The 13301-nt window shown below is 40.4% G+C and overlaps 1 protein-coding gene and 1 pseudogene across 1 annotated transcript in view; one reads left to right on the top strand and one right to left on the bottom strand.

Annotated features, from left to right (window-relative positions):
• The window catches only part of ythdc2 (YTH domain containing 2), a 138020-nt gene that overhangs the window by 56484 nt on the left and 68235 nt on the right, over nt 1-13301 (top strand). Inside the window, exons 12-19 of the mRNA XM_070883727.1 lie at nt 365-491; nt 4575-4640; nt 6225-6403; nt 7641-7737; nt 9367-9454; nt 9547-9627; nt 9716-9798; nt 12922-13027. Coding sequence (XP_070739828.1) covers nt 365-491; nt 4575-4640; nt 6225-6403; nt 7641-7737; nt 9367-9454; nt 9547-9627; nt 9716-9798; nt 12922-13027 — 827 coding nt within the window. The remainder of the gene's footprint in view (nt 1-364; nt 492-4574; nt 4641-6224; nt 6404-7640; nt 7738-9366; nt 9455-9546; nt 9628-9715; nt 9799-12921; nt 13028-13301) is intronic.
• LOC139279822 (U2 spliceosomal RNA) lies at nt 1772-2006 on the bottom strand (annotated as a pseudogene).

Genomic DNA, 13301 nt, shown 5'->3' with positions numbered 1-13301 from the left:
CTATTATTTTTCTTACCTCTTGAATCTCAAAACAGACTGGAGATCTGCTGCTTTCCCTCTGCCATTGCTTCTCTGTACTTGAGAGTGGCCAGAGGTTACTGAAGGTCAGATTTGTCTCTGTAGGCAAGTGCCTTTTTTCCCCATTGCAACAGCTTTCCATTATGGTTTGGATTACATTTTTTTAAATAAGCTGTTAATAAGCAGAGGACGCCTGCAGTAGACACATCTCTGCAGTAACATCCTATGTGCTTAATACATTTTCTTAAAGCACAAAGATAAATTTTGTGGCTTGTACTTGGGTGGTTTATGGTATAATTCTAGTATATATATCAAGCTCTATCCAAATAAGTGTTGCTATTTTCAGTTGACTACAGGCACAGTGAAACCAGTGCTACTCCATTAATGATAGCTGCAGGCCGGGGCTTCCCCAGTCAAGTGGAACAGCTACTCAGCATGGGAGCAAATGTCAATGTTAAGGCTTCAAATGGCTGGTAATGCAATTGATTTCTTTCTTTACATTTGATTATCTTTTGATTAAAAATGTGTGGCTTATTCAATTAAATTAGCCAAACATAGTTTCTGTTAATAGATTGATTTAAGATAATTCCTGAATTGGAGATGATCTGAATATGGATTCTGTTTGCACACTACTTTTCCAGACTAGTGAAGATGATTATATTGCAGTTAGTATTTTAATAAACTGAAAGCTGATAGTTTAGCAGAGAACAAATACTTCGTCATAATCAGGAGATTGCAAGATTGGGTTTTGGGGCACCCATACAAATCTGCTAGCCTAATATGACAGGTGTCATCAGTTGTCAGCTGGTGTAGTCCTGAGAAACTCTGCTTTTCATGAAATTCTGAGTTTAGTGTTTCAATTGTTTAGCAAGTAAGAAATTTTCTGGAATATTTGAGTAAAATGTAAGGTTTTGTGTTCATGGGTTCTAGTGAGACTAAATCTTATGAAGATATGCACGCTGCATAAACTCGTGCAAATTATGTACCTCTAAGTGCTGAGCATGACATTTGTTGCCCTGATTTAGTTCCTATTCAGCGAGATACGGTTGGAGTACTTTTTTTTGATTATATTTTTTAAAAATTGTGTCCGTAAATAGGCTGTTTTTGTATTTAACTACAATAAAGGAAATGTATAAACCAGCAACAACTTGTATTTATATAGCACCTTTAGTATAGTAAAATGTCCCAAGGCGTTTCACAGGAGCGTTATCAAACAAAATTGGACACTGAGCCACATAAGAGGTAGGAAGCAAAGGGTAATGGTTGATGGGATGTTTTTGTGACTGGAAGGATGTTTCCAGTGGGCTTCTGCAGGGCTCAGTACTGGGTCCCTTGCTTTTTGTGGTATACATCAATGATCTAGATTGGAATATAGGGGGTATGATTAAGAAGTTTGCAGATGACACTAACATTGGCTGTGTGGTTGATAATGAAGAGGAAAGCCATGGACTGCAGGAGAATATCAAATCTACTGGTCAGGTGGACAGAACAGTGACAAATGGAATTTAATTTGGAGAAGTGTGAGGTAATGCACTTGGGGAGGGTTAATAAGGAAAGGATATACACATTAAGTGGTAAGCCACTTAATAATCTGGATAAACAAAGGGACCTTGGAGTGCTTGTCCACACTTTTTAAAAAAATTATTTATTCGTAGCCAATCTTTCCAATTCTTTGTCAAATCACAAACGGCAGAGGTCACCTTGCACACATCAAGGATCACTCTGCGCCAATGCTCTTAGCCAAAAGGCCGAGAGCCACTGCACCGTTCCTGGAAGTACTGCAATACCAGGTTCGTGCCATGGAGGTGGATGGGTCAGCAACCCCACACACCTCCGTGGAGGTGGATAGGTCAATCCACCCCACCCACCTATTTCCAAAAAGCATAGGAGAACCACCTTCTTGATCCAGGGAGAACCACTTTGGGGTCATGGTTACTCCCCTGTCAGGTCAGTTACGCATGATCTTAGCCAAAAGGCCGAGAAGCGATCTGATCTCAAAGCTAAACGTGTTCCCTGAAAGTAGCAGGCCAGGTGGATAAGGTAGTTAAGAAGGCATACGGAATGCTTGCCTTTATTGGCCAAAGCATAGAATACAAGAGCAGGGAGGTTATGCTTAAATTGTATACTACTCTAGTTAGGCCACAGCTGGAATACTGCATGTCGTTCTGGTCGGCGTGATTGCACTAGAAAGGGTGCAGAGGAGATTTACTAGGATGCTGTCTGGAATGGAGAATCTTAGCTATGAGGACAGATTAGATAGGCTGGATTTGTTCTCCGAGGAGGCTGAGAGGAGACCTCATTGAGGTATATAAAATTTTGAGGGGGCTGGATATAGTGGAAAGCAAGGGCCTATTTCCATGGTGGAGGGGTCAGTTATGAGGGGGCATAATTTTAAGGTGGTTGGTGGAAGGTTCCGATGGGATTTGAGGGGAGGCTTCTTCATGAAGAGGGTTGTGGGGGTCTGGGACTCACTGCCTGGAAGGGTGGTGGATGCAGAAACCCTCACCACATTTAAAAGGTGTTTGGATGAGCACTTGAAGTGCCGTAACCTGCAGGGTTACGGACCTAGAGCTGGTAATTGGGATTAGACTGGATAACCCCTTGTTGGCTGGCGCTTTTACGATAAGTACTGCAAGGAATCGGCTATGGCCAGGGTGATCTCCTGGACTAGTTTTGATCGCCTGGGTGAGTCGGAGAGGAATTTTCCCAGATTTTTTTCCCCCAATTGGCCTGGGTTTTTAATCTGTTTTTGCCTCTCCCAGGAGATCGCATGACTCCAGGTGGGGTGGAGTGTAAAATGTTGCGATACATGGGGTATCACAGTTGTGTGGGGTGGATTGGTTGGGCCGGATGCTTTTTACCTGTCTGCCATTGTTCATTGTTCATAGATTTATATGTAACCTTCAGGGCTGCTGACCGAGGGCTGTGTGGTTCTTTGTCGACCGGCACGGACACGATGGGCCGAAATGGCCTCCTTCTGTGCTGTAAATTTCTATGTTTCTATAAGGAGATATTAGGACAAATGAACAAAAGCTTGGACAAAGATGTGGGTTTTAAGGAGCATCTTAAAGGAGGCTGGAGAGTTAGAGAGGTTTTAGGGAGGGAATTCCAGAGTTCAGGGCTAAGACAGCTGAAAGCACAGCCATCAGTGGTGGAGCGATTAAAATAGGGGATTCACAAGAGGCCAGAATTGGAGGAGTGCAGAGATCTCGGAGGAGGTTACAGAGATGGGACGGGGCGAGACTATGGAGAGATTTGAAAACAAGGATGAGAATTTTAAAATTAAGGCATTGCCAGGTTGGGAGCCAGCATAGGTCAGCGAGCACAGGGGTGATGAGTAAATGTGACTTGGTGCAAGTTAGGATACGGGCAGCAGAGTTTTGGATGAGCTCAAGTTTATAGAACGATACGGAAGATGCTATTGAGAGACTGCCTTTGCTAAAACTGGTGTTGGCATTGTTTTTGAACGTGTATATCAATATAGCTAGTTCCTTTATCAATGGAACAATTTCCTTCAATTATTTGAAGGTGTGCTATAATAGCAGTACAGAGAAATTGAATGTAATCTACACTGCTGTTAGTTTGTCTGGCCGTCCATTCATAGGAACAGAAGTAGGCCATTCAGCCCCTTGAGTCTGTTCTGCCATTCAGTTAGATCATGGCTGATCTGTATCTTAACTACATCTACCTGACTTGGTTCTGTAACACTTAATGGCCTTACCTAACAAAAATCTATCCATCTCAGTTTTGAAATTTTCAATTGACCTACTCTCTAGCTTTTTGAGGGAGAGTATTCCAAATGGAACAATTTCCTTCAATTATTTGAAGGTGTGCTATAATAGCAGTACAGAGAAATTGAATGTAATCTACACTGCTGCTATGAAGAAGTGCTTTCTGATACCACCCCTGAACAGCCTAGCTCTAATTTTAAGGTTATGCCTCCTTGTTCTGGACTGCACCAGAGGAAATAGTTTCTCTCGATCCTATCATCTCTTTTGATAGTGAACACTTTGACATATGGAAGTGCCTCCATTAATTTCTTAAGAATTGACTCCTTGCATACGTGCAGCGATCATACTTCCCCCAGGAGTGGGCACTTGCTACAGATGCATCTGTTTTAGTTCTTCTTGAAACACATTGGTCAACAATCCATTTATATCTGTAATTTTAAAATGTTAGTTTACAATTGAGCTCCATAAAACAATTTTGACACTATAAATTACTAATCACAAGGATTTTGTAGTAATCGCTAGTTAAAAGAAACTTGTCTTGCCAAAACAATCAAGAATAAGTTGAGTGGCTTTTAATTGGTCTGAATACAGGTCCAACATAGTTTGGACTTTGATTCCTCTCTTTGTATTGGTGAATATGACATGCTAATGGTTATGTATTTCAGCATATGTTACACTGAAATTACATCAAGAAATTTTCCTTTTAAATGTTTTACTTATCTCGGGGGAGTTGGGGTGAAAGGGGTAAGGTGCACCTTGAAGTTAGCTCTGTGTAGTGTACTACCCATATTTCAGAAATAAATTAAGTTTTTTCAATATTTTCAGGATCGCGCTTGACTGGGCTAAACGGTTTGGTCAAACTGAGATTATAGATCTTCTTGAATCTTTCAAGTAAGTATAGAAATTGTTAATAGCTGTTTTTGCCACATCATTCTGAATACTGAATCTATTAATCACATTATTAGAAGTATGGAAAAACCCATTTAAAGAAAGTGTTGCATTAAAGTTAACTTTTTTGTAATCTTAGAGAATGTGTGCATGCATCAAGATGAATGATAGTGCAGGGAATGGAACTCTTCCATTTTAGGCACTGAGCGGGGGAATTGGATAACACTGATAAGCTGGCATGGGCACCGCAATGCGCGATCTACCCACACGCGTTGAAAGGAGCTCAAGCAGCACGTTAAATTCGTACTGCCTGCAACTTTACATGATTTTAATGCACAGCTCAGCGCTGAATGTGCTGCTGACAGACTATGTGCTCAGCAAGGGACTGAAGTTCTCAATGTTTGCTTCTTAAAGGCAGTTTGCACCTCTTAAAAGTAAGCTGCCTTCTGGTGATAAAATGTTAAAAGTACTTCAGTACTAACCCAAATGGCTCAACAACACTCGAGGCCTTTGTGCAGGGGGTGAACTCTGGAAGCGAGGTCCTTTACCCAGAGGGGGCCAGGAGGCCCTCCAGAAAGAAGGATGTGGGACCAGATCACCGAGGCCGTCACTGTCTCCAGTGCCCATAGAAATGTTATGACCTCAGACAAATGGTCAAGGTCAGTAAATGCATCTTCAAAAGCTATTTCCAACCAACTGCACCACTAGCCTCGCACACAGCTCACTGCACGAACATCTTCCCCCCCTGGCCCCCTCCAATCCGTCACCTACCAGGAATCTCTACTAAACATGAGGCACATCTCACATTCCTAGCTACATCTCACCGCATTGGAGGAGACAGTGCTGGCCATACTTGGCAGGGGCATGGCTGAAAGAATACAAGATGCCGGTATTCTCGCACGTTATCCTCTTCACATCCCACTTCCCCCTTCATCCCACAATATCTTCTTCACAAGCTGCACAGGGTTTAAGCATGCACCTCTTGCTTTACCCCTCTCCCTCGCCATAACCCTACCCTTGTGCCTTCCTCATTTCAGACACCCACGAAATTCAGCCTGCCCAGCCAGTATTTGACCACGAAGAGTGCGAGGAGAGTGAAGAAGAAGAAACACTGTTGCTCAATTTGACACTCCCAGCCACCAGCTCCTCGAGGTCATACTGCAAGGCCATCTGCAGTTTCCTCCATTGAAAGTCAGCAGCCTTCCACCAATCACCGGGATAGCACTGTGTGACATCACTAGGCAAAGGCACACGCAAGACAATCACTAAGGGAACGCACAAGGATGATTAGTTGATTTTTTTGATGTAATATTGGATGCCTATATGGATAAAGTTGGATTGGAAAGTTTGCTTTGTGGTGGCTTTTATTTCAGCATTGTGGCCAAGAGGATGCTGCTTGGTCAATAACTTAGAGAAAGTAAGGTGTGGTACACTTGATGAAAGGGGAATTGGGGTTGTGTTCACTGTGAAATCATAATTGTGTTGAAGTTCAAACTACAGGCATTGAAAATGTTCTTAAGTAGCTTATAGTTTGTGCAGGTTGCTAATATTGAGCAGCTTGCTAAAATTTTTATTTTTGTGCGCAAGTTCTTCAGTGGAATTAGGAAATTTGGACGAGTGTGTCCTGGTCCAATCAGACGGTGGAGAACTAAGTCAGGAAGACAAAGAAGTTCTAAGCATCTACCACCACAGCTTTGACGATGAGAAAGTTGACCTGGATCTAATTATGCACCTTCTTTATAACATCTTTCAAAGTTCCGATGATGGTAAGTAAGATGTTGGCTTGAGCATCTCTTAAATTTATTTTCAAACTGATTGTTCACCATGCTAAATTTTTGTAGCATAATTTAATTTCAGCTGCTGCATGCACTACATCTAATCATATTTGTTCAAATTGGAATGGAGAAAATTTAGGAATATCATATAGAATTTACAGCACAGAAACAGGCCATTCGGCCCAACAGGTCCATACACAAGCCTCCTCCACCCCATTTCATCTAATTCTTATCACCATAGCCTTCTATTCCTTTCTCCCTTGTATTTAGCTTTCCCTTAAATGCATCTATGCTATTCACTCCAACTACTTCTTATGGTAGTAAGTTCTACATTCTAGCCCCTCTAGGTAAAGAAGTTCCTTCTATATTATGGCCCCTAGTTTTGGAATATATCTGTTTGCCTGTTCTATTCACTTTTGAGCATAAAATTTGCTCACAATCACATATTGCCTTTTAAAAGGTTTGCAAAGTTAGGAGTTAGCATTAAGAAATGTCCACATCTCACCATTTACTGCTCGAGAGCGTGCGAAGGTGACCATAACCCGGCCTTTGGTAATCCAGGCCATTGGGTAGCTTCTTGGACTGTTGCAAGTTGACTTGGCCTCATTTATTTAAAAAAAAATACGAGTTATGCACTTTTATAATCAGTTTTACCTTCCTTTTTCTGTAAAAGCAGCTTCCCCTAGACACTTCAGGTAAGATGGAGAAATCATTGACTTATTTTGAATAAAAAAAGTCATGTTCTGGATGGTGAAGCTTGGAAATTCACCAATAGCAAAGCATTAAACTAGAGCAAGTACACAGGAGCATGGAAAAATCTTGCCAGTAAGACATTGTTCTCAATCGTAAAAGTTTTCAGGCTGTATTTTACATTGAGTGGCTTTCAGATGTGGCTGGAGGAACAGGCACCAATAGACCTGGACATCGATTTTGAGACCTGAGGTGTGACTGCTCTTGATTTGTGATGGCGGTAGTTGGGAGGTAACCGTGGCAGAAGTGGGGACACTGGCAGAATTAAAGCAATGCTTTGATCTATGCTTGTTCCTCAACAGACTGAGCCCACATTTTATAAACTTGGGAGATCAGACAGGAAAGGTGAGTACATTCTGTACTCATCAAAACGATAGGAATATAACTTAGTACAATAGTACATCACCCTGTGTTGTATAAAATTATTATGACTAATAAAAAATTTACTTTTAATTTGTCTTTATGATTATATTCCCAGGCGCAGTTTTAATTTTTTTACCAGGATATGATGAAATTGTAGGACTCAGAGATCGCATTCTCTACGATGACAAAAGATTTGCAGATAATTCTCACAAGTAAGTTTTCAAAATGTGTATCACGCAGTTTTCAGAGATAAGAAATTAAATAAATATTTATAATAAAAACTTTTCAATGTACTCAAATAATATATATAGAAATCTGTCTTCTGTTACATACAGTAGGTACTAATCAATCAGTACGAGAACTATATATTTATCAAAAATGTGTTTAGCATATCCAAAGGAAAAATGCATAACCTTTTGCATGAAAATATTTCCTCAATTCTTTCCCTCTTCTCAACATAAAGTTTTTGTCGGTGATCGAGCAGGAACCCAGGCTGACCATCCTCCTGGGCTAGGGAAAGGAACTGAAGCTAATTGTAATTTTTCTACTGCCACCCTTGAAATGAACAAACTCGGCACAGCCACCAGGGGAGGTCTCATCAAAATTGTTGTAAAGAAATGTAACTTCATTCTTTGACCCTTCACTGAGTCCAGTATAAAAGACTGCATGGGAATACTCTCTGGTTTTGCAATTTAAATTTACAGTATATTTATTGGAATTGAACATTTGGTCGATATTCCCAAAATATTACCAACATTAGATTAAGTACACAGCACCAATTTAAGCTCTTAAATAGAAATTCAAGAATTGTAAACTGACCAACTAAATTCTGGATACATAAATTTGTTCACAAATATATGTTGCATATATAATGCTAGTATCTGTGTTTCTAATGGAATTTTGGAAATAGATATACAGAAAATAATAACATAAGAAATAGGAACAGGAGTAGGCCATCTGGCTCCTCGAGGCTGCACTGCCATTTAATATGATCATGGCTGATCCGATCATGGACTCAGGTCCACTTCCCTGCCCGCTCCCCATAATCCCCTATTCTCTTATCAATTAAGAAGCTATCTATCTCTGTCTTAAATTTATTCAATAACCCAGCTTCCACAGCTCTCTGAGGCAGCGAATTCCACAGATTTACAATCCTCTGAGAGAAGAAATTCTTCCTCATCTCAGTTTTAAATGGGCGGCCCCTTATTCTAAGATTATGCCCCCTAGTTCTAATCTCCCCTATCAGTGGAAACATGCTCTCTGCATCCACCTTGTCAAGCCCCCTCATAATCTAATGCATTTTGATAAGATCACCTCTCATTCTTCTGAATTCCAATGAGTAGAGGCCCAACCTACTCAACCTTGCCTCATAAGTCAACCCCCTCATCTCCGGAATCAGCCGAGTGAACCTTCTCTGAACTACCTCCAAAGCAAGTATATCCTTTCGTAAATATGGAAACCAAAAGTACGCAGTATTCCAGGTGTGGCCTCACCAGTACCCTGTATAACTGTAGCAAGACTTCCCTGCTTTTATACTCCATCCCCTTCAGCTGCTTTGGCAAGATTGAAGCCAGATAAAAGTTCAGAAAGATAACAGTGCATAACATAGTGGAACTAGTCATATACAGCATATGTGGTGTATAGACAAATAATCTCTTAAATACACAAAAGTAGTTGTGCAAGTGAAGCTGGTATAGTTAATTGTTTTTGCAGCTGTGCAATGGTAATCTATGCATTGTAGAATTAGTATGTTCCCTTGGTGTAGGTGAAAATTGTTTACATTTAATTAATGCAAAATGCAAATAAACATTTGATCCGTAAAATACTTTTTTCCCTCTTAGGTTACAGATTTTCATGCTTCATTCCAACATGCAAACGTCTGACCAAAAGAAAGTGTTAAAGAACCTACCTAGTGGAATTCGTAAAATAGTGAGCTCAAAATTATTTGAAATAAAACAACTGATTTGAGCTTTATTCTTTCCTTCACTTATGGCACACTTGATTGTTCTGTCTTATTTCAGATTCTTTCCACAAATATTGCAGAGACAAGTATTACTGTCAATGATGTGGTATTTGTCATTGATTCTGGGAAAGTGAAAGAGGTAAGTTTTAATCAATGCACATCAAAATATTTCTGCAATATTATGAACTTAGAAACACTTAATTGTTTCAATTACATTTTTGTTCCAGAAATCATTTGATGCATTAAACTCTGTCACAATGTTAAAAATGGTATGGATTTCTAAAGCGAGTGCTGTACAGCGGAAGGGAAGGTACAGTGATTACTCCATTTTTGTGACTTTAAAGATATTTGAGAATATAAGGAGATAGTTACTTTAGCCAAGCTATTCAGCTATGGCATTGGCATCTACCTGACAATGTAGAAGATTGCCCAAGTACGTCTTAGCCTTTAAACAAAATAGGCTAAATCTAAAGCAGCCAATTACTGGTCTATAAGTATTCATCCAATCATCAGTGAGGTTATGGAAGGAGTGCCATCAAGCAAAACCTAGTCACTAATAATCTATTAATTGATGATCAGTTTGGGTTCCACCAAAACCATTCACCTTTAGATGTCATTGCAGCCTTGATCCAGATGTGGATGCAAGAGCTGAACGTCAGAAAAGACGAGAGAGTAGCGGACCTTATAGGGAATTATAGACCGGTAAGTCTGACATCGGTAGTGGGGAGAATGTTGGAATCAATTATTAAAGATGTAATAGCAGCGCACTTGGAAAGCAGTGACAGGATCGGTCCAAGTCAGCATGGAATTATGAAAGGGAAATCATGCTTGACAAATCTTCTAGTATTTTTTGATGATGTAACTAGTAGAGTGGACAAGGGAGAACTAGTGGATGTGGTGTATTTGGACTTTCGAAAGGCTTTTGACAAGGTCCCACACAAGAGATTAGTGTGCAAAATTAAAGCACATGGTATTGGGGGTAATGTATTGACGTGGATAGAGAACTGGTTGTCAGACAGGAAGCAAAGAGTAGGAATAAACGGGTCCTTTTCAGAATGGCAGGCAGTGACTAGTGGAGTACTGCAAAGGTTCAGTGCTGGGACCCCAGCTATTTACAATTTACATTAATGATTTAGACAAAGGAATTGAATGTAATATCTCCAAGTTTGCAGATGACACTAAGCTGGGTGGCAGTGTGAGCTGTGAGGAGGATGCTAAGAGGCTGCGGGGTGACTTGGACAGGTTAGGTGAGTGGACAAATGCATGGCAGATACAGTATAATGTAGATAAATGTGAGGTTATCCACTTTGATGGCAAAAACAGGAAGGCAGAATATTATCTGAATGGTGACCGATTAGGAAAAAGGGAGGTGCAACGAGACCTGGGTGTCATGGTACATCAGGCATTGAAAGTTGGCATGCAGGTACAGCAGGCGGTAAAGGCAAATGGCATGTTGGCCTTCATATCGAGAGGATTTGAGTATAGGAGCAGGGAGGTCTTACTGCAGTTGTACTGGGCCTTGGTGAGGCCACACCTTGAATATTGTGCACAGTTTTGGTCTCCTAATCTGAGAAAGGACATTTTTGCTATTGAGGGAGTGCAGCGAAGGTTCACCAGACTGATTCCCGGGATGGCAGGAATGACATATGAAGAAAGACTGGATCGACTAGGCTTATATTCACTGGAATTTAGAAGAATGAGAGGGGATCTTATAGAAACATATAAAATTTTGACGGGACCGGACAGTTTAGATGTAGGAAGAACGTTCCCAATGTTGGGGAAGTCCAGAACCAGGGGTCACAATCTAAGGATTAAGGGGTAAGTCATTTAGGACCGAGATGAGGAGAAACTTCTTCACTCAGAGAATTGTGAACCTGTGGAATTCTCTACCACAGAAAGTTGTTGAGGACAGTTTGTTAGATATATTCAAAAGGGAGCTAGATGTGGCCCTTACAGCTAAAGGGATCAAGGGATATGGAGAGAAAGCAGGAATGGGGTACTGAATGAAGTTGCATGATCAGCCATGATCATATTGAATGGTGGTGCAAGCTCAAAGGGCCGAATGGCCTACTCCCGCACCTATTTTCTATGTTTCTACCTTGACATTACAGCAGCATTAGCGGGAACGATAGTATAGTGGTTATGTTACTGGACTAATAATCCAGAGGCCCTGACCAATGATCCGGAGTCATGAGTTCACATCCCACCATGGCATCTGGGGAATTTAAATTAAGTTAATTAAATAAATCTGGAATAAAAAAGCTAGTGTCTGTAATGGTGATCATGAAACTAGCGGATTATCATAAAAATCCATCTGGTTCACTAATATCCTTTAGGGAAGGAAATTTGCCATCTTTATTTAGTTTGGCCTATTTTGACTCCAGATCCACAGCAATGTGGTTGACTCTTAACTGCACTCTGAACTGCCCTAGCAAGTACTGCCAGGAAAACCTTCATCTCACAGACTGCAGCAGTTCAAGAAGGTGGCTCACCACCACTTTCTCGAGGACAGTTAAGGATGGGAAATAAATGCCTTGCCAGCGATGCCCACATCCCATGAATGAATTAAAAAAAAATTGGACTGTGTATGGTACCACTAGCAAAATTGAAGTCTGTGGCATAGTAATAGTGGTTACATAGTAACTGTGGTCATAAGGTCCAGCACCTAGAGTCGTACCTGACGCAAAGGAAGTTGGTTGTGGTTGTCACTACAGGAGTTCCTCGGGATAGAGTTCTCGGCACAACCATCTTCAGCTCCTTCATCAATGTCCTTTCCCCAATCTAAAGGGCTGTGTTCGCTGACAATTCCATACTGTTTCAATATATTCACAACCTTCCAATATTGAAATCGAAACAGAAAATGTTGGTAACACTCAGCAGTGTAGGCAGAATCTGTGAAGAGAGAAACAGAGCCACTGATACTGTCTGACCTGCTGAGTGAGTATTTCTAGCATTTTCTATTTATATTTCAGATTTCCAGCATCTGCAGTATTTTGCCTTTTCCTTTGATGAGATGTGTGATAGAGATGAATATCAGGTTCTGATCACGGTGGGTGTGGGTGTGGGGAGGGTGGGGGGGTTACTGTTATACCTGGAGTTACACTATTGTATAGTTAGATATTGGACAATACTGCTACACCCCTCGATGCAAGATGCCCGGAGTGCTTAAGGAAGTGACTAGTATTCAAAGAATATCAAAGCTCGATCTAAACTTGTAACACTGCTACGAAAATTATCAGTTAAAAGTAGTTTTTTTCTTTGATCAGCCAGCTATTGATTGATTTGAATGATTTTCAAAATTTTTGTCATAAATGTTGTCTTTTGCAGGATGAAATTTTGTGGAATGTTAAATTGTTTATAACAAAGATGAGGATAATTTGTCTTTCATTACTTGTTTAACTACACAGTGTTCCTGTGTTTTTTTTTTAAACAGGGCAGGTCGCTGCCGACCAGGAATTTGTTTTCACTTATTTAGTAGATTACGATTCCAAAACCTGTTAGAGTTCCAGACTCCAGAATTGCTACGGATGCCACTGCAGGTGTGCATTTGCTTTATTGCTCGTATAATACTTTATTCTAATGTATAATTGTAAATGTTTATAATTTTCTTCTTCTACCAAAGTATAAAATGGTGGAATGAATTTTGAAATAACTAAGTCATCACCATTACTTACAGAAGTTTGTTTTTTACCAGAATAGTGCAATTCAGAGAAGATGGTCAATGAAAGTTGTTTTTTCTCTCATCTAATGCATTTCATATTGGATGAGTCTGTGAAAGTATTAAAGCATCATTCTCACTCTGATGAATTAACT

Source organism: Pristiophorus japonicus, chromosome 1 (assembly GCF_044704955.1).
Source record: "Pristiophorus japonicus isolate sPriJap1 chromosome 1, sPriJap1.hap1, whole genome shotgun sequence".
Classification (NCBI taxonomy): domain Eukaryota; kingdom Metazoa; phylum Chordata; class Chondrichthyes; family Pristiophoridae; genus Pristiophorus; species Pristiophorus japonicus.
Note: the sequence above shows the minus strand (reverse complement) of the source record. Positions and strands in the feature narration are given on the sequence as shown.